Raw genomic sequence first — 22,191 nt, forward strand, 5'->3', positions numbered from 1 at the left:
TCAAGTCCCAAAGGGCTCAGGGCATAAACTTTCTACAATGATTAATAGATTTGTGAAGAATAAATAAAGAGTCAGCTGGTCCTAGTACAGTGGTGCCTACAATTAATTGACTACAGCCAGTTACAGATTTCTTTGTTCTTTCTCCACTCTCACTGCTTCACTTGACTAAAAAAAAAAAAAAAAAAAAGGGCCTGGCTTGTTAGAGCAACGTCCCAATAAGCCAAGGTTGTGGGTTTGATCTCAGGTCAGGGCACATGCAAATTAACCAATGAATGCATAAATAAGTGGAGAGAATGCATAAATAACCCTGGCTGGTGTGGCTCAGTGGATTGAATGCTGGCCTATGAACCAAAGGGTCCCCAGTTCAATTCCCAGTCAGGGCACATGCCTGTGTGTTGTGGGCCAGGTCTCCAGTAGGGGGCACTCAAGAAGCAACCACACATTGATGTTTCTCTCCCTTTTCCTGTCTCTCTAAAAATAAACAAAACCTTTTTTAAAAAAATAATTGTTTAAAAAAATAAGTGGAGCAACAGATCAGTGTTTCTCTCTCTCTCCCTTCCTCTCTCTCTAAAATCAATTTTTAAAAAAGAATAAATGAAGAGTCAGATTACCTTGCCCTGAGATATGATTTCTGAACAGGGGAAGGTGAGATGGAAGCAGTAAGACTGAGGAGAAAGGTCCCTGGGGCTGGAAAGGAAGAGATCAGGTCTGGAGAGACTGCTTGGAGAAATCATGAGGCAGCACTGAAAGCCCTGCCCTTCCCCCTCCCCCACCCCTCCCCAGTTTCTGTGTAGTGAACACTGCACCTCACCTGCAAAGGAGAGCTAGGTCAAGGCTCACAGATCACCCAAGTCACTGCCTAAGCCAACAGCAGCTTTGGCCAATGTCCCAAAGTTACATGGATGAGAGTTCTCACTGTCCTTCCAACAAGACAGACACTTCTGTGGCTCAGACGTGGCCCAGAAATTGCCCTGTGTGGAGAAATCCTATTTCCCCTGGGATAGGACAGAAAGGAAAGCCTTCAGAGCCCATACAGACTGGAGACAGCACGAGGACAAAATACTAAGATAGCCCCCACCCAACCCCCCAAAGTTTGATTAATATATATAATTTAAATCAAAAAGAGGCAAGGACTCCTGGTCAGTGTGACTCTGTTGGAGCATCATCCTATGCACCAAAAGGTCACAAGTCAAGGAACATACCTAGGTTGTTGGTTCAATCCCTGGTCAGGGCATATAGGAGAGGCAACCAATCAATCTTGCTCTCTCATATCAGTGTTTCTCTTTCTTTCTCTCTCTCTCCCCCTCCCTCCCTCCTCCTACTCCTTCTCTCTCTCTCTAAAATCAATAAACACATTTTTTTAAAAAAGAGGCAAAGACACAGCATGCTACAAGGGGACACACAAGCAAATGTCAGACATTCTGAGGGGACCACAAAGAAAGCAGTCTATCGCAGAGGAAGAAGCACAGTGAAGAGTTATACATACATTGTCAATTTCACTTTTAACATTTGTCTGTACCTTTCACCACTCTTTCTACACACATTTAAAAATTGCCTCCTCTAGCCTTCACCTTACAATTGACTATTTTTTTAACATAGTGAAAAGTTTTTTATTTCTTCAGGTAAAGGTATAATTGCTCCACACTGATGAGAAATGACTCAAGATGTACATACTGTTCTTCATAATTTCTCCCAGAGAATAAAATAAACTGCTTTGAAATCATTCGCTCAATTCAAAAATTTCACACATCACCTGTAAGAAATTCTCTAATACTATTCATTATTGACCAAAAGCCTGGAAATTGTAGTTTACCTTAGCATTATTTATCACCAAGGGACAAAAACAGTGTGTAAAAATTTGATGGATTATAATTTCTGCTTGGTAGGTTTATATCTTACAGTTTGGTATATCAATCTAATATGCCATGTCCCTTTATTAAGCCCTATAAATATTATTAAGTATTTTCACTGGCGTTCAACCCAAGCATAAACTAACTTTTCCTACTTTCCTTTAGTAGCAGTGAAATAAAACAGCCCAAATGCACGAGGACCCTCACCGACACACACTCTTCCCTCCAGGAGCACTGTCCTGGTCTCCCATTTAGAGGCCTGCTAGCGAAGAAATCAAGTTCTGCTATCGAAGAACAGGGAATATTTTCACTTTGGTTTAGTAGTTAGTTTTTATTTCAAGTTTCTAATTGACAACCCTTACACAGAAGACACTCAGATAGAATGACACGTGAAAATTTAACGCACTTGAAACCTGAGCTCTACACGTAATTTATTTCATTCGTTCTATCCCTGTCAAATTACAGAACTAACAGCTAAGTGTTGTGTACAAGGAAGGGAATTCCAGCTCCTATGCCCCAAATCAACTTCCTGACAGCTACTTATTATTCCTATTATATTCGTAATAGTTTGATTATAATACTGAAACAACAGGACGGAGATATACAGAAAGGCTCACCACACAAAGACCTAATGTGATCTTGAGGCACATGTGTATGTAACATTCATAACCAGAATAAATGTGTAAATGTTTGCTAAACTCAGCTCCATAACAACCCAACATACTTTTCAAATACATATCCTCAGTTCCTTCACTGAATAATTTTGGGGAACTCTGCTTCGGTCAACACAAAAGTAAATAATTTAAGTTGCAAAAGAAGAAATTAGTGGTCTCCAGGCCAAAGGAGCACGTGAGCACTACAAGGTAGAAAATGCAGCTTCAGTAACTGAAGTTGAAGCTCAAAGTTGCCTGTGACAAGAGGATCTTAACCCTGCATCTTTTTCCTCCTTATGCTCAAAAGGAATGGTTTTCAAGAAGTCACTTGGGAATGATTTCAATTCTAAATTTTCAGCTCAATGAGTACATACATACATAGAAAATAGACCAAACATTTGGAAGAATTCAGTAAGTGACAAAGAACACACACACACAAACAGAGGACAACTATTATCTCAATCTAAAGCAAAGGCATAAATCTTGTATTTGCAATAAAGATGATAAGGGAAGATTAGAGGATGTAAATCTCATTTTCTTTACATATTTCCCAGAATATTTGTACCACCAACAACACAAAAAAGCTAGTCATTTGCTGTACTTAACTAAAACTCATTTTTCATACATACTAAATCATATTATATCAAAAATTTTATATACACATAGTATACATAAAATTTAAACTTAAAAATGAAGCAACTGAATCCTTCCCACACAAAATCTGTGACCAGCATTTGGGCTCCGTGGCTCAAGGGGCTAGGTCTCACGCACAATAGCACCAGTACAGTTTCCACCGTGGATACTACAAAGCCAGCACCCAACATGCAGGTGCCTGACTGACTGTTTGGCTTTGGGATAGAGGTACCGTACCAATCACCATGACCGAGTTCTTCACTAAGAAGCTTTATCAACTCTTGTCATATCTCAGCAGCAAAAGGGCTTCCAGTCTAACTGGAATCAATTCTCAGCCCCAACGGTCACAGAATTCACATCATACATATTTCATCCACTGTCAACCTAAAGTGGAAATGCAGTTAGTTCTGTTATTTGGCAATTATCTAGCTACCTGGCTGAATTCCCATTTTCAGATCAGAGAGGTTTGGGATCCTATAGAGAGGCTGAGGAGTAGGAGGGGCCAACAGCCTATCAGGGGCCCAGCAAGTAATGTTGAGTGTAATTCTGTGACAGCTGTGAGCTGGTGGTTATTTCCCATGGACAACCACACTGCAGAAACTACAAATTATCAAATATTAGCATGCATAAACAAGGGGGTACTCGCTCCCCAGAGAAACAGGACCAATAGGATGCATAGATAGATGCATTGAAAGAATTGGTCACATGAATATGGAGGCAAGTCCCAGGGTCTGCAAGGTGAATCACAGACTGGAGACTCAGGAGAACCAATGGATTCCTTCCAGTCTGTGTCTGAAGGCCTGAGAACCAGGAGAACTGGTGTTGTATTTCCTACCTGAAGGCCACCAGGCTTGAGGCCCAGGAAGAGCCAATGTTTCAGTTCAAGTCTGAAGGTAGGAAAAGAGCCAATATCCCAGTTTATGGGCAGGAAGAGTTTTCTTAGTTGGGACAGGGTCAGCCTTTTTGTTGTATTTAAGCCTTCAACTGATTGGACAAGGCCCAGCCACATTAGGAAGAGCAATCTGCTTGACTCAGTCTACCGATTCACATGTTAATCTCACCCCAAAACACCTTCAGAAAAACACCCAGAATGTTTGATCAAACACCCAGGCAACCCATAACCCAGTCAACTTGACACATAAAATCACCATCACAAAAGGTTTAGTGGCTTGAAAAAGACTTAACTACCATGATTTCACCCAATTCTCAAAACAAACACTTCAGCCTAGTAGAACCAGGGAAAAGAGTAAAGAGATGGCTTCTGAGGGACATGTGCAAGTTGGGCCTGGGGAACCAAAGCCCACGAGTCACAACCATCCCCAAGAAAACGCAATTTCCTGGGCCTGGGGTCGAAACAGGTAGAGGCTGTGCCTGTAACAGTGGGGAAATGTAGCCCACCCGACATTGCTTTTGACATTGTTTCTGTAAGTGCTGACTCTGACTAATACGCAATTATAAGTAAACAGCTGGTTTGTATAAGAATCCTAGGAGCTACAGAAGATAGACTCCCACCTTCAGGCATCCAACTGCAGGAGATTTGCTGACCTTCAACAGCGAAGCTGGGATGACTAAAGCAGGATGACGCACACCGGACGTCACCTGCCTTTTTGGAATGGACTGTGTGCTCGTCTGCACGTAGAAAACTTTTCTATCCCTTCACTTGATCTCTCTGTTCTGTTCCCCTCTCCCTCCTTGTAAAAACCTCTGCCTCCACTGAGATGTGAAAATGGGCTTTGAGACGTGAGTCCCCACATCTTCCAGGTGGCTGGCATCTGCAAATAAACCACTTTCCTTCACATTGGCACCTGCCTCTCGAGTATTGGCTTTCGTAGCAGCAGGCAGCCAGTCGGACCTGCTTTCGGTTACATGCCAAGCTTGACAGGACAGCTGCCTGCATATGAGATGAAAATGGAAGGGCAATTAGGCCAGACTACTCAGCACCAGTCCAGAGACAAAAAGCAGCAAATAAATCCATAAACTACCATAATTCATTCAACAGGGTTACGGAGTTTCTGCCATGCACTGGATGCTGTGCTGGACATTTCAGATACGAATATGAATTAAGAAATGTATCCTTCCCCCCAGAAGCTCATCATCTGGTAGCAAACACCATATGCAAACAGAAAATAGTCACGCATTCTGGAAAGTTCACATGGCAATGATCTTTGCCAGGCTGATTTGAGTCCAACGGGAAGTGGACAGCACAATGTAGTGTATTTGATGCCTTCTGCCCAAAATACACCCTCTTTTCTCCACTCCCTCCCACCATGGCCATAATTCCTGAAATTCTATCCAGATCTGTGTTAACAATAAAAAAAAAACTCAGCCTGAAAGACTGTTATCCTAAACCTACTTTTCTATGTCTAGCTGAAATCACCCACAGGAAAAGAACAGGTGTTTTGAGAGGTGAGGAATGAAACAAGAACTAATTCGGAAGATAGAGCACTATAGCCAGAAAGAATGCAGGGAAATAGCACCTAGGGACAGGAGGTGATCTCTGAAAAGAAAGGGAAAAGGCAAATTCAAAATGTTTAGGCATGAGAATCCATTAACTTCCTAATTTCAAATGGAAGTTGTCTCCAGAATGTTGACTCACTTCAAAATTCTCCCTAGGTCTGATTCTTCCCCCTTTTCTTTCCCCAGAGGGAAGAAGAGACCCAATGAGGGGTCTCTGCCACCATCTCCCCAAGGAACAGCTATCATGTCCCTTATATGCTCTGGTCCCTAACCTGACCACAATTACTCTGCTTTCCTGGAGTGTTTGGGTGGTCATGGTTTGGGGGTGGTGGGGCAGGGTTGGGTGGTGAGCGGTGGTGGAAAACTGAAGAGGGTTTGATAGGGCCATATGCCAGAAAAAGAGGAAGATAGGGATGAATAAATATTTATTTGAGGAAAGACAGGCTTACAAAGGAAAAGAAAACTAGAAAAAGAAAGCTTTTAATTGATATGTGCCCAAAATGCTCTCAGCTATTATTCTCTTCTGTTCACTTGGTTGGCCACTTTTCACAGATTCGTGTCTGTTCTTTTCTTTTAAACTCCAGATTTCTCCTCTCACTTACTGGCCATTGAAAGTATTAAAAGAAAAATTTCAATCACTTTTTATTGTTATATTTTTAATCCTCACCCAAGGATATGTTTATTGATTTTAGAGAGAGGAAGGAAGAGACAGAAACATTGATATGAAACATCCATCAGTTGCCTCCTGTACACTCCCCAACTGGGGATTGAACCCACAACCTAGGTGTGTGCCCTGATCGAGGATCAAACCCACAACCTTTAGGTGTATGAGACGACGCTCCAACCAACTAAGCCACCCAGCCAGGGCTTCAATTGCTTTTTAATTGCATTTTCTGTGATTTGGTTTCCTTAGATTCTGAACATTATGGACAAAACTAGATTAAATATATCCAATGCAAGGTTAAAATCTTCAGGCACAAAAATCCATTAACTTTCTAATACTTTCAGAGGATGAACCTAATTTCAAAGGAAAGCTGCCTCCAGAATATATTGTTAAGCCTGTCTGGATACAATTTGTTTTGACAAACACTCTAGAAATTCACATAAAATTCCACTGAACTACATTTAAATTGCCTATGGAGCAAAAAATATTTTTGACAGCTTAAAATGAATCCTAAAGATTGACAATGCTTAAAAGAAAAACAGTAAAAAAAAGTATACAGCAACGATGGATGAGTTAGAAACCATAGTTCTGGGTAATTTACCTCAATTAAAGAGACTGTCTACATTTAATTTGGTTAACATAGTTCATCTGGAGGCCCTCAATCTCTATAGGTTTTATTGTGAAATTTTTTAAATTTTCTTCAAAGTGTTAAAAAACAAAATTAGTCATTAATGAAGTACTAGAATGTAAAAATGTTTTCCTCTGTGAACTACCAATATATCTTTTAGTAGCTGTAATCCTTTCCACTCATTAGTTTTCCTACTGTGGCCCAAAGAGAATCAATACATTATAAGACAGAGTTTTCCTAAAGTACCCTTCATTTGTAGGAACCCCTAAATGCCAATTTCACAGACTGCATAGTGGGCAAATCATCAATTACTTTGTACACTGAATTACCTTACTGAACAGATTTTGTGGAAAATATTTTCACATGCCTCTCAGAATTGGCATTAGAAAATTTTAAACACATGCAAACTCTCACATTGCCCCATTCTCTCTCACCAAACCAACTATGATATAGATAAAATAGAATTAGCTTTTATTAATTTTCCCACAAATGAAAAGGTAGGTTGCAAATCATTTTTAATTACAAGTAAACTGGATAGAAGCATGTACATTATTCAAAGTTGAGGAGTGGGCAATGGAAATTTCCCGTGTTAGAGCTTAAATGCCTTTTCTTTCTCACTGCTCTCTCTCAAGACTGTATCTCATCTGATCCTACCATCACAGTTCACAGACCAGAGTCTTGTGACTTTCCAGCCTTTGAGGCTCAACTCAGGCAGCTCCTCCATGAAGCCTTCCCAGATTACCCAGGGCACCATGATTTCAAAGTACCTACTGCTTCTGCCACTAATCTACAGTTGGGTGGCATTACTTGAGTAAAATTCAAGCTTTCTATTGACCACTTGTTACAGATGCTAATGAAGCAATGAGTGATGAATTGGATTAGATGTCCTGAGAACCAGATTAACACTTTTTTTTTACTTATACTCCCAACTAGACTATGAACTTCTCTTAACATGGTTATCATGTTTATCCTCTTTACATTCCATTTAATAACATTTGTTATTAAGAGTGGTCACATCCATTTGTGTAGAAGATTCTCTGCACTGCGAAACCATTTCCAATGATTTTAGTAGGAGGCCTACCTCTGAGACTATAAATGGAAACTGGCAGTCCAAAAGGATAGGACCTGGGCACTCTTGATTTTAATGGTAGCAGCAGGGCCAAGAAGACAGCTCCCAGGGCCAATGACATCGTCAGTGAGAACCAGGGAACCAGGAAAGAATGCCATGGAGGAGCCACTACAGGATATATACCCCAAATGCCTGGACCTAGGACAGGATTTGTGACCCCTGAGTTCAAGCTCACTATGAGAGAATCAGAAATCCATATTCTGTAAGGGTTTTTTAAAGAAATTCTTTGGACATCCTCCAAATTTACCTTTTGTTTTCTACACATATTAGGTTAAGTTGCTTTGAAAACCCAGTCCACCTCAACTCCATTAAGGAAAACAAATTATAGGTTTTGCCTTTGCCTGAGCAAACATGGGACCAGAAGACATGGTAAGGCAACACAACCAAGTTAAAGAAACCTTACAGAATGGGGTAATTTGGAGGTAGAATGGGGTCCACCTACCTGGCTCTAAGTCCCAGAAGGTCTAGAATGCACTTTACCAAGGATGGCAGCATTTAAAACAAACATTGCATTATTTGGAATAAGTTCCATCCCTCACACAAAAACAAACATACACTTGCATTAAAAATTGAACGTGTGTTATCTGCAAAAATTCAGAAAATGCATGCTAGACATCAGTATGTTCTATAGTACAGAATAAACCATTATTGACCAAAGATTATCATAGTCTTTAATGAATAATAAGCTTTTTCCCCTCCACAGTATAAACAAGGTCTGTTTTCCCAATTACTTTCATACAAAATGTACACACTACTCTTCCAACATAAAAGTAATGCTGAAGCTCAGCTCAGAGATTGCAGATAGTACTTACTAGAGTTACTCTGCATATATATATTTTTTTAATGACAAGATTTGTCTTATGTATTGTGAAATAGCTTTTCTGTGGTATCAATTACTTTTAAGACAATACAAATAACAAATTTAGATTTTTAAAATTAAAGTTATTGGGGTGACATTGGTCAGTAAGATCATATAGGTTTCAAGTGTACATTTCTATGACACAATATCTATGTGTTGCACTGTGTGCCCACGTCCCATAGACAAATCATCTTCCATCACCGTGTATCTGGCCCCCTTTACCCTTTACTACCCTCCGCCTGCTTCCCTCTGGTAACCACCATACTGTTCTCTGTGTTTGTGAGTTTCAGTTTTATGTCCCACATATGAGTGAAATCATATGGTTCTCAGCTTTTTCTGATTAATTTTGCTTAGCATAATATTCTCCAGATCCATCCATGTTATAGAATTTAAAATTAAACTATCTAGAAATTTCTTACCATTGTCCCAATAATGTAAAATAAAATTCTAACTGATCATATACTTATAAAGTTATATACTTATGGTTTACACAAATTTATATTACAAGTTATATGCTTAAAATTTTTAAATATACATTCTTAAATTAATCTTAAATATAAATATAAATTCTGAAGATAAATTTATTAACATTTCAGTGCTTCACATTTTTAAAAATTTATTTTAAAGAGAAAGAAGAAGAGGAAGGATGGAGTAAGGAAGGGAGAGAGAGGAAACTATCAATTCGTTGTTCCACTTCTTTATGCATTCATTGGTTAACTCTTGTATGTGCCCTGACTGGGGATCAAACCTGAAACCTGATGTATCAGGATGATGCTCTAACCAACTGAGCTACCCAGCCAGCACAGTGCTTCACACCTTTAAATTTGTGCAATAGTTCAGTGGAAGCAACAGAATTGTGGTTCAGTTCTAACATGAAATTTGCTAAAAATTTTTGAGATACTCATATAATTGTTAAAACCATTTGTTTTGAGGTGAGACAAACAGTAAATACGAAAGACTGAATCAACTTTCTCTTGTTTACCTTAAAAGTTACCTATAAAAATTTAATTTAAATATTTGATTTTTTAAAATATAACATCAGCATGAAGTTTGGGGTAACTATTTTCCCTGGAAACATACAGTCTGTCCAGAAGGCATCCGGCCATGTAATATGAAAAATAGAGACATTTATTGAAGAAGATACAAAATACAAGAAACATTGTACACAGGACAATGATGCCTGAGTCCCTTTCAAAGTAGAAACCTTGGGACCTCACACAGTTCTCCCAATCACCATCAGCTGACCTGTTGTATTTTCCTGAATCTCACTGATGGTCTGAAATCTTTCCTGTCAAAGATGATTTTAGTTTCAGGAAAAGTCCCAAGTCCCAAGACACCAAATCTGGGCCCTAAGGGGACTGAGTCACCTGGGTGATTTGATGTTTTGCCAAAAAACTCTACACAAGATGTGTTACATGAGTGATCATGTTGCCCTGATGAAGCTGCCAATCACCAGTTGCCCATAGCTGCAGCCTTCTGAATCATCTGAATAGTTTCCTCGGAGAAATGTTCAAGCTTAATGCAAAATTTGATGCAGATTCATTGCTCTATTTGTTCAGTCATTTTGAATGTGACGCCCAAACAGTACACATGCTCACTCAGTGGTGTCTACCACCCCCTGACTAGTACAGTGAAGTCGTCATTGTTCATGCATGCAAATTCCAGTCCACTCTCCTTGGCTGCCAGGTTACACTGATGTCACACAAAATGTTCTCATTATATAAACAATGACTGGACTTTTTCCATACAGACCTCTTATGAAATAGAATTCTTCCTTCCAAAGGAAGAAAAATTGAAAAATTCTTATTTTCTTAACCTTCACCTGAGAACATGCTTATTGATTTTAGAGAGAAGGGAAGAGAGAGAGAGAGTGAGAGAGGGGAAAAAAACATCAATGTGAGAGATACACTGATCGCTTGCCTCTCAAACACACCCTGACCAGGGACCAAACCCTCAACCTAGGTATGTGCTGGGAATCAAACTCGTGACCTTTGGTTTTATGGAACAATGCTCTAACCAACTGAGCCACACTGGCTGGGGCAGAAAAATACTTTCTTTTTTTTCCCCCCAAAACTTCACTCAATATATTTCTTTAAGAAGTAAAATTTTATATGTCTGAGAAATGAGGTACTGAATATGGTCAAAACTAAAAAATATTAGCTAAAAAGTACTTAACATAAAAATTACAATAGAAGACATCAAATATATTCTATACCAATCAGACACTACTTTTTTATGATATAAAATATACTTACAGAACTTTAGTATCAGCATAAAATAATTACATAGTATTGGAGTGGGGAGGAACCTAGTTACTTAATCTTGTCTTTGATTGAGTTCTATGTAAATAGAATTTTACTATTAAGAACTATTTTAGTATAAAAAGTAATCAGATCCAACTGTTTAGGGATAACCTGAGATGTTAGAAAAGAGATGTATACAATCAAAACAGGTTCCTTAAATGGCATTAATAATTAAACGCATCAAGTATAATTAAATGGCCTTAAAATATTAGAAATAGTAACAATTACAAAATGTCATTTAACCACTGTTATTGGTATTTACCAACGTACTAAAGAAGTGAAAACATTAGAGAAGTAATACTTTCAGGCTAGAATGAGGAAAAAAGGTTTGGATAAAATTTAAAGTAACTATTGATCATTAAGAAACAAGGGGGTCTATGGAATAATAATTCTTCCAATGGAGCACATAACTGCAGGTAAGTAGAGAATTTTATCAGCAGGCAATTTACTGCATTTCAGGAAAAATATTGTCACTTTCAGGCAGTCCTTGATTTCTTATTTCTCTGAGGGCCTTTCAACTTGGTTGGCCTCCTTTGGATGAAGGGAGGTGAAAGCTGACTTCAGTGTGCCATCACCACTCTGCTGTGAATAGCAAAGGAAGGAGACCCACAGAAAACCGAAGAGTCCAGTGTAAGCTGTTCTCCATTGCACGGGAACAAGGCTAAAGTTGGTCAGCTGTAACAGAAAGAGAGAGCATGTTAGGGCTCCACCTAAATCAGAGCCAGGAGTTAGCACTCTGAGTGGTTTAAAACTCACCTGTATGGGGGGCATTTGAGGTCTTGCTCCCAGGCATATGTTGTCAGTTTGGCTCAAATAAACTCTTATAAAAAATTATTTTAAAACTCACCTGTACAAAAGGCCAGTACATCAGACCACTCTGGAATTAAAACAAAAAACAAACAAAAAACTATATTAGAATGCCTTTTAATCACACACACATACACACACATAAAATCCCACAATTCATTCTATGAAAGATAAAGAAACACCAGGCAGATAGAATTCGGAGGTGATAACATATGTCAGACTAAACCAATTAAATTAAGTTCTCTTAAGTAGAAGAGGGTGGGAAGTTGTGGAAAAAGTTGTTAGGTACAATACATTTATATTATTTATAGTCAGATTCAGAATGAAAAGTCTACCAGAATCAGTATCAATTCTGTTAGACAACTGCCTTCAAAATAACAACATATATCTATATATTGCAATTTTCCTGTTATCCCAAGCAAATGATACAGGAATATATTTATAAAAGGATCATCAATAAATTTTTTAAACTATATCAAACCATTCTTTATGGAATGATTTGCTAATAACATATTTTACTATTCATGCTATAGAAAAAGTTTAGTTGACTTTTTTGTTTTTTACAAAATATTTCAAGGTAAACTTATTTTAACAGGATTTAACCTGTACATTCTGACAAAAAAAAATCATGATGATGGATTTTTTTCAAAGATATAGGTCTTGGTATGTAAATTATATCTAAAAAAAGCTAGAGGGTTTTTAAAAACCTTTAAAAGCAATATTATACTAATAGTATAAAGGTGGTGTTATTTTCTCTTTTATTTTACTACTTTTTATTTCCTACAGTTCCTACAATAAACCATTGCAATATAAGTTATTTAAAATAGGCCCTGGCCAGGTAGCTCAGTTAGTTAGAGCATCATCCCAATATACCAAAGTTACAGGTTTGATCCCTGGTCAGAGCACATACAAGAATCAACAAATGAATGCACAAATAAGTGGAACAACAAGCTGATGGTTCACTCTCTCTAAAACCAATAAATTAAAAACGTCTATTTAAAATATAAGCTTATTTAACAATTTACTACTTTAGCAAAAAGGATCAGAAAAGTAAACTCATCCAAACCTGGCTTTACTTCTTATAGCAATGGTTTTCTTTCAGGACGTAACATCATCCAGTGCACAGAGCTTGGTCTCCCCATTCCCCACTAAAAGGCAGAAGGACTCCTCAGAGAAATGGCTGGTTGCAGGGCTGGGGCGGGGGTGAGGGGGTAAAGATAAAAGATGAGCTGGGACATCTTGTTATGAAAGTAAGGAGGTGATTTTTTTTTAAATGGGGCTGTCAGAAGAACATAGCAGCCAGCTTGAAGGGATTCTCACTGGCCAAATCTGGGACACTTAAGCACCCAAAATAATTACAGTAATGAATTGGAAGCTTTTAAAAAATGAGAATCCCTGAGTCCATACTGCTAATAAATAGAGAAATAAGTGAATAAACAACTGAGACAGAAGAGCAGGCATTTGTCTGCAGGAGATCGCTGAGCACCACCTGGGAAATGTGGGACCGGTGCTGGAGTTGGAAACACCATTTGGCAACCGTTGCCGCAGGAAATCCTGGTTCAGGCAGAACTGCCAGTGGGTGCCAAATATGGGGGTATGGTGAGTATCCTGATGAGGAAGAGGATGTGTATCTAAATGGTCTTAAACTGCCTCCCTACAGATTGCTTATTAGTTTCAAGAGGAAAAATAGGAAGTAGGCAGTAGGAAAATCAGACACCTTGACCTGACAGTCAAAATTAACATCTCCAGTCAGGGATGGAAGGACATCGGCACCCTCCGCTGTGATACCCTTGAAGAGGACGCGGCACCACAGATGGCATGTTCCAGTCGGGAATATACACTATCACTTGCATCTAATTGTGAGGAAACGACAGACACACCCCCAAAAAGCAAACGATTCATTTGGTTTGTTTTTAAAGAGGGGACTATATTCTTCAAAAATATCAGTGTTGTAATAGATTTTAGGAGGGCTAACAAAATGTTCCCAATTCATGGGGACTAAAGAGACATAAGGACTTAATGCACTCCCTGAGCCTAGACTGGATCCTGTACTGGAAGGGAAAGAAATGCTACAAAGGTCATTAGACAGTCAATTGACAAAAATGGAATATGGATGGTACATGCTATAAAAGGATTATTATCATTGTTAAATTTATTGAAGTTAATAACTATGCTGTGGTTATGAGGACATCTTTTAAACAAACAGTTTTTTTTAAGAGGGAAGGGAGGGAGAAAGAGAGAAAGAGAAACATTGATGTGGGAGAGAAACATCGATAGGCTGCTTCTCAGGAACCAAACCCATAACCTAGGCATGTGCCCTGACAAAGAAGCAAGCCAGTAACCCTTTGCTTTGCAGGATGGTGCCCAACCAACTGAACCACACCAGTCAGGGCTAACCAACTGTATTCTTGGAAAATAGATACTGGAGTATCTGGGGTAAGTGGTAATTCCATATGTAAACTAACTCAAACAATGCAGAAAAACAGACAGAATGATGGATGGATAGAGCAAGCAAATAATAAATGGGGCAAAATGTTTATGTGTATTTAAGTAAGGGGTATATGGATTTTTTTCACACAAATAAATGTGAAATAAGTGACATTATTACATCTGTGAGAAGCTCAACAAGGCAATTCTGAGGGATAGGAGACTTTGTAATGGATATAGGTAGTCAGAGAAGGTTTCCTTAGACCCTGGCCTGGTGGCTCAGTTGGCTGGAGCATTGTCTCATACACCAAAAGGTTGCAGGCTCCATCCCAGGTGCGAGGCATGCATGGGAGGCAACCAATTGATGTTTCTCTGTGTCTCTCTCTCATTCTTTCTCCCTTCCCCTCTCTCTAAAATCAATGGGCATAACCTTGGACGAGGATTACTTTTTTTTAAAAAAGGCTTTCTCAGGAAATGATGTATAAACTGAGGTAAGAAGGAAGGGGAGGTGTGAGTCTAGGGACAGGCTGGGTTGGAAAGAGGCTGCCATGTTCCGGGAAATGAAAGAATTCCAGAGCAGTTGAGGCATGGAGTGGGGAGAGATAGGCATGAGATGAGGCTGGGTCAGGAGCCTGTGGGTGAACAGAACCACCTCTCAGAGGACAAGTTCCTGGACTCCTGGGGTGGCCTCTCAGACGTAAATGTTTTAAGGAGTGTTTTGCATGGAGTGTCAGAGCAAGCAAAGGTGGTGTTGACTTCCCCATCAAATATTTGAGGGGCAAGTTCTCTTTTTACAGGCTGGTCTCTTCCTCCAGATGGTGAACTTCTGCCAGGCAGGAGTTCAAGTTCATTTCCAAATCCTTAGCTCTGTTATGGTGTTGGTGTTGGCACACAGTTGGTGTTGTCACATAGTCAAAGACTCACACCAGATTCCACAGAGAAGCCAGGAAAAGGTCAGCCAAGGCCCAAGGGGTCCAGGTCTGAATAAGGAGCACAGTAGGCTCCACATTTCTGTTAGTGCCATTGGTAGAACCTCTGGGACAAGGTGTCAAAGGAGGACCAGAGACCCTGGTGACTGGAACTGAGCTCCTCCCTTTTCAGGGAGACTGAGCTCCCCATGTGCAGACGTGACTTGGCTCACTGTTCAGGCCACTCATATGGGTATCCTTTGAACTGTTGTTACTTTTCTGTAATTTTGAAATCATTCCATATTAAAGTTTTTAAAAACTAATAATGTAACATCTTATATATTTCTAAGAGATAATTTATCTGAACCACCATGTTGCAGCTAGTAAAAGGAAAAATTGCTTGCTATTTGTACAAAATTAAAAAAATAAAAACAAAAAACCAAGAAGGTCAAGTACTGTTTACATGTAAACAACAAATAAACTAGGGATGTCTTACCTACCTTCACCAGAAGAACTTGGATTGGACAGGGGGATAATTCCTTAGCAGCAAAGAACCAGTTCTACCTACTCTCACATGTCCCCTGGGCCATGAGAGCCTTTTGTGACAGATTCCTTTAGGTTGCTTCTTCTGTGCTCTTAGTTTTATTGATCAAACTTCAATCAAAACCTGGTTTGAACTCAATTTCTTCCATAGGTAATACCTCTAGCTCTGATCTCTCCTCTGTGCATCTGGAAATCTCCCTTTGAGTACCCCAAAAGCACCTGGAATTCAACATTTCCCATACCGAACTCAGCTATCTTGTTTCTCAAACTGTCCTCTACATCCTATGTCAAGTTACTGAAGTCAGAGACCCGTGGGTCATCCTAGATGTGTTCTTGCCCATAATCCCAATTTCTAATTATCCAGACCTACCAACTTTACCTTCTAAATATTTCTCATATTATTCCTACTCCTACTCCTTCCTTATTTCTTATGTGAACTTGGTTACAAAAGCTCCCTTGGTTTTTCTTGCCACTGCTATTACTAGAGTTCAAGATCTTTGGCATGGCATTCAATGTGCAAAAAAGGTAACCTGTATGTCTTCATCAAGGGAGGAGGATCAGAAACACCTGCAAATCCCTGCCTAAATAAAGCCCCTTTCTTTTGCAATTCTGCTTGTTTGCTCTTTTTATAAATGTTTGATGTACATATCTCCATAAGATCTATGACATCTTGGGAAAACTTGTTCCTTTTTCCAAAATAAAGCAGAACAAAATCACATCTGGGTATCACCATGGGCCCGAGAGTTTTGCATACTCTTTGAGCATAGGAGCTCGGGGAAAGCATGTGGCTTCAATCCTCCCTGTCATCTGCCTTCCAGCCATCAAATGGATGATGCTGGTTCTGGGGCTTGGTATCATTCACTAGAAGATGCTAGAAGCAGCACAGGCAATTGCTAGGTGTAGCTTGGCACTGCTCTTTATAACGAATTAAGTAGGTATGAAGTCCTAGACCAGTCTGTACATATTCCATAATCCTGAAAATTGACCTCATTGTAATTTAATAGAACCAAGCATACCCTAGGCCAGAGGTGGAAAGCATCCGTTTTGCCAAGCCTTAAGAACCCTGCTCAACAACCCTTCATTGAATTAATTAATACACATTTGTCAGACTGGACTGTGTATATTTGTACTGAGCAAACAGTACAAGAAGTGACTTGCCTCAAGCCTAGACATAACCGTAGAAAATATCATCTTTCTCTGTAAACACCTTCATAAGGTTAAGAAGGTTCCTTGCACAGGGACTCAACAGAATGCAACCTGGAAACCTTGACTCTGAATCTGGGATTCATTCGCATTCTATCCTTCTTGCAATAACCTCTTTGGTTCTGAAATTCACTAAATTATAATCACTAACAACGGCAAATATAAGGATATCAGAAATCATTGGGAACACTGACTACAATTCAGAGACACTCACATATAGACACTCTTCAAGTTTCTTTTTAGTTAGCTATCAAAATGTAAGGTTTCTCTGTCAAAATATTGTATCTTTGCATCAACCAATGGTAGCCCTAGTTTAAGAATATCTTTGTTAAAATGTATATAATGTGTAAAATGTACAAAAACATCTCGGTTGCATTTTCAAAAGTCTGTCTTACCTTATATGTATTCCAGAATTTCTGTTTCAGGTCCAAAAATATGTCATCCTTTCCCTGGAGGATACTCATACCTATTTGCAAAAACACACAACAGAAAATTTTAAAAGATTCAGTAGGAAGAATACTGTGTAACAGTTCAAGTTTCCTACTTCTTTTTTTTTAATTTTAATTGTTGTTCGAGTACAGTTTTCCACCTTTCACCTCCCATCCCAGCCCACCAAGTTTCCTATTTCAATGTGTGAAGTAACCACCACTATCCCTCACTCAATATATGTCTCTTCTGAGTCAACACAGAAAACAGAATATAACATCCTTTCTAAAACTAGATAATTTTTTTATCCTCACCTAAGGATATGTCTTACTGCTTTTAGACAGAGAGGAAGGGGGAAAGAGGAAGAGGGAGAGAGAGAGAGAGAGATCATTCAGTTGTCTGCTATACACAACCCAACCAGGGATCAAACCACAAACATGTTCTCTGACCAGGAATCAAACCTGGAACCTTTCGGTTATGGGATGACACTCCAACCAGCCAAGCCACCCAGGGCTAAAACTAGAAAATTTTTTAAAGGAATGATAAACATTAAGTGAGAATAGAAGCATATAAAAGTTACAGGGGTTACCCTGACCAGTGTGGCTCAGTTGTTTGGAGAGTCATCCTGTAACCAAAAGGTTGCAGGTTCAGTTCCTGGTCAGGGCACATACCTAGGTTGCAGGTTCCATCCCTGATCTGGGAGCATAATGGAGGCAACCAACTGATGCTTCTCTCTCACATCAATGTTTCTCTCTGCCTTTCTATCTCCCTTTCTCTATCTAAAAGCAATGAAAAGAATGTCCTCAGTCAAGAATAAAAGGAGAGAATTATAGGGGGCTGATTTTTTTAAACTAATTTACAAAAACAGCAATGTTAGGATAGTGATACTATTGGTGACTTCTCTCCATTTCAAACTTTCTGTGAAATGCCTAAAATTTTAAAAACTTAATTACCTTTTCATAAAACAAAAGGCTGATGGACCCTGGGTATTCCGACAATAGGCTTTTTAGCAATAATTGGAAAGCAGAACACCAATTAGCCTTCCTAAAAAAATATTGGAAACTTTTATGTTCAACAACCCTGAAAAGAAATTCAGGGAGCAAGGACAAAACCCTCCTGTTTTAGGATGGGTGCAAAAATGAGTGCTTTAAAAATTAAAGCATCTGGCCGGGTGGCTCAGTTGGTTGGAGCATCATTCCAGACACCAAAAGGCTGCAGGTGCAATTCTAGTCAGGGCACATACTAGGTGATGCGTTTGATCCTCAGTTGGGACACACACGGGAAGCAACCAATCAATATTTCTCTCTCACACCTATATTTCTCTCTCTTCTCTCTTTCTCTCTCTCTCAAATCAATAAACATATTCTTGAGTGAGGATTTAAAAAAATTTCCCCCCGGTCCTACTAGGGGGAAGAGAAATAAAATCTTTTCAGTCTTTGCAGGGGATTCTTACAATATGACTCTCAGAAGACCCAGCAAGAATACAGGTAATACCTCGTTCCACTTACCCAGCACTAAAGTGCTAAGCACTTCATGCACATTATTTCTTTTAACCTTCCTAACCATCACCTTGAGGATGGCATGGTTTCTGAGAAGGAAAAGAGCTCTGGGAGGTTAACAGTGGTCTGAGACCAACTCAGGTGTGAATTCCAAGCCAGACTTCTTAATCACTACTCAAACTCCCCAACACACAAGGGACCATTAGATATAGCCGTTTCCAAGTCGGAAGTGCTTCCACCAGGTCCCACCTTCCCCCTTCATTTTAAAAGGAGGACAGGAAAACTGGACCAGAAATCTGAAAAGCAAAACAAAGAAGCAAGTAGGCAGGACTCTATTTCAGGAGCTTTGGGCCTGAACCATAGGTCTCCCCAAGCTGTATTACTGAAGCATCTCTTGGTTTCAGGCATACTGACAACATTCATTGAGACCGAGAACATGACATGAATGGTGTTGTCTTGAGGCAAGTCACTTAAACCCCTTTGAGCCTCTGTCTCCTCATCTGTAACATGGGAATAATAAGAGGATTAAATGGGAATCTGATTCCCAAACTCCCAGCGCCTGGCTCTCAACCCCTTCACCCATGTGCAAGGCTACCGGTTAACAGGCCAAAAGAATCAATCTGCAAATCTGGCAAGGAAGTCACACCCTGGGAAGAGAAACGTACCTGACAAACCACGAGATCCCTGCTCTCAGGTTCTCCATTCCCCTGACCTCAGTGACCCTGTGGGCCATGTGGTTGGCTGAGATTACATCAGGCAGTCCTGTCTTTCTAGTTTTCTGTGGGGTTTGTGAGGAAAGGGACAGAATCTGCCCCTGCCCCCAGGAAGATCTATGGGGCTATACAGGCTTCTACAAGGAGGTGACTTGACCATCCAAACCCAGTTTAGAAGGCACCTATAGCCACTGACAAGAAGACCCTCTTAGGGTGATCTGTGATCCTCAATGCCAAGGCCAGGCCCAGGACTCTGGATTTTCTTAGGGTATGGGTCTCCCTCCCCAGCCCATTCCCTTCCGGGCTATGGAAATTGAAGATGACACGGAAGCCACAGAGCTCTTTCCACTATTTTCAGTGTTTAGGGCACTGGGCAAGATTCTCCAGGTGAGACTCTCAGACTGTGAGTTTTCCCAGGAAGGGGCTCCCAGGACACTCACAGATACAGAGTCCTCTATGGCTGGGGTCCCCTTGCATTTCAGTGGCTTTTGATGTGGGGATGGGCCCCCTGCCCAGCAGGAAAATCTTAGCAAAGCAGGGAGAAGGCCCTGAGCTGAATTTTCTGGGGAATGTGGCAGGATCTCAGGCTTCATCCACAATGGTCCCATGGTGCCAAGCCCCCTCAGGTTTTGTCCACCAGTGATCAGGAGGCCCCATGGAGGCTCCAGGAGCAGCACCCACAACTAGGTCAGAGTGGTTGCAGCTGCTATGACAGTAAGAGGGTCTCCTCAACACTCTCTTGGACCTTTTTCAGGGGGAAATGGACCCCGAACCCGCCTCCTCCCATCCCAACCTAGCCCCTCACCACCTGTGGTCTCCAGCCTTGGATTACTGCACAACCCTAGACTGCCGGGTGTGCTTCTGGCCCCCTTGATCCCTGACCCACTGGACGTTGGTCTCCTAATCCCTGGCCTCTCCAGCCATCTTCCAACTTCTCAACTCTCTTAATCCCGCGTCCCCAGACTCCTAGGCCCTTGCACCTTCACTGCCAGCCCCCTCCCCGACTCTGAACACCAACCCCCCACCCCTGCCCCCATCAGTCTAACCAGGGCTTACATCCCCGGTCCCAGCCCCTGCCTCAATTCCCCAAATCCTGAGCCTAGCATCCAGCTCAGGTCCCCTGAACCCCGCCCAGGCATCTCACCGGTGTAGAAAGCCGAAATGGCCACTGGTGCGCCCATTGCTTGGTCCCAAAGGACCTTGGTCAGGATGGCGCGCGGCGTGCGTCCTGGCACCGCGCGCTCCAGCAGGCGCTGCCACACGTAGTTGTAGTTGGCGTGGAAAACCACGGCCACGGTGGCCACGCACCGCGTCTGCCGCCAGTCGGGGGGGCCACCGCTCAGCCGCTGCTGCAGTGCGTCGCCGGCCGAGCAGAGAGCGCCATAAAGCAGCACGTTCGAGAGCCACGGGTGGCGCCCGGCTGCGCGCGGCAGTGCCCACCACCAGCCCGCCATGCCTCGCGGTGGGGTACAGCCTGCGACCGCCGCCGTCCTTGCACTCCCGACGCCTCCTTCCGCCACCTGCACCTGCCTCCTCCAGATGCACAGGAGCGATTGGGCGGCCCACGCACACCCCATCCGTGCCGGCCAATCCTGTGGCCACTAGCCATTGCGCCGGCTGAGCTTTTGAAATGAGGCTGGTCTCTGGCATTCTTGATCCATTTACAAGACATGTCCATAATAGAAAAGACCTTGGAGGCAGAAAGGAGAGTAGTGGTTGTCAGGAGCTGGGGGCTGGGGTGGGGGTTGGGGGGTGCTAGGTGACTGCTAATTGGTATGGAGTTCTTTTGGGGGGGTGACGAAAATGTTCTATAATTAGATAATGGTAATGGTTGGACAGAAAAGCATTAAATACACTTTAAAATGGTGAATCTTATGGTATATGAGTTATATGTCTCCCAAAAAAGGTTTGGAGGTGGGAGCGGGGTGGGGGGTGTGGGGGTGGAGAATGGAAAGAGTGGGTACGAAAACTCAGTTACCAAGTTGTCACTGTGTTTTAAATGTTTATATGAAAGGAATTCACAGTTTCAACACACAATGCATTAACTTTTGAGAAAAATTGAAAATTTTAAATTTGAGGCCTTTCATGAATACAACTCCTTGAATACTGCCTCCCAGTATACATGCTGAGGCTCCAGGCACTGTCCCAAAAACAGGGGTTGGGCGGGGGGGCGGGGGGGGGGGCGGGGGGGTTGTGCACGGGAGACTCAAACAGCAGGTATAATCTCTAACCTCATGGAACTCAGGTTTCTCCTTGCTTCTCTCCAGCCTTTTTTTCTTCCTTCACCGTAACCTCCAACCCCATTCTCATTCTCTCCCCTTTGTTTACCCCATTTTACCTTTTTAATTTTTAACTTTTAATTTTCAAGTAAATAATTCCAGACAGGAATAAAACTGCAAAACAGTACAGAGTTCCCATACCGTCTTCACCCAAGTGGGGGGTGAGGGGTGGGTGCTGGAGACCACACATTCCACTACCCCCATGGATCT

The 22,191-nt window shown here is 41.2% G+C and overlaps 1 protein-coding gene across 1 annotated transcript; it reads right to left on the reverse strand.

The window, feature by feature from the left end:
* Nucleotides 1-7,053: 7,053 nt before the first annotated feature.
* MPV17L (MPV17 mitochondrial inner membrane protein like) lies at nucleotides 7,054-21,241 on the reverse strand. The gene is made up of 4 exons (XM_028520862.2): nucleotides 20,847-21,241; nucleotides 17,460-17,530; nucleotides 12,024-12,053; nucleotides 7,054-11,851 (listed from the first exon to the last, which is right to left on the reverse strand). The coding sequence occupies exons 1-4, from the start codon at nucleotides 21,154-21,156 to the stop codon at nucleotides 11,672-11,674; spliced, it is 591 nt and encodes a 196-aa protein (XP_028376663.1). The 5' UTR covers nucleotides 21,157-21,241; the 3' UTR covers nucleotides 7,054-11,671.
* Nucleotides 21,242-22,191: the final 950 nt, after the last annotated feature.

This window comes from Phyllostomus discolor, chromosome 3 (genome assembly GCF_004126475.2).
Source record: "Phyllostomus discolor isolate MPI-MPIP mPhyDis1 chromosome 3, mPhyDis1.pri.v3, whole genome shotgun sequence".
Lineage (NCBI taxonomy): Eukaryota > Metazoa > Chordata > Mammalia > Chiroptera > Phyllostomidae > Phyllostomus > Phyllostomus discolor.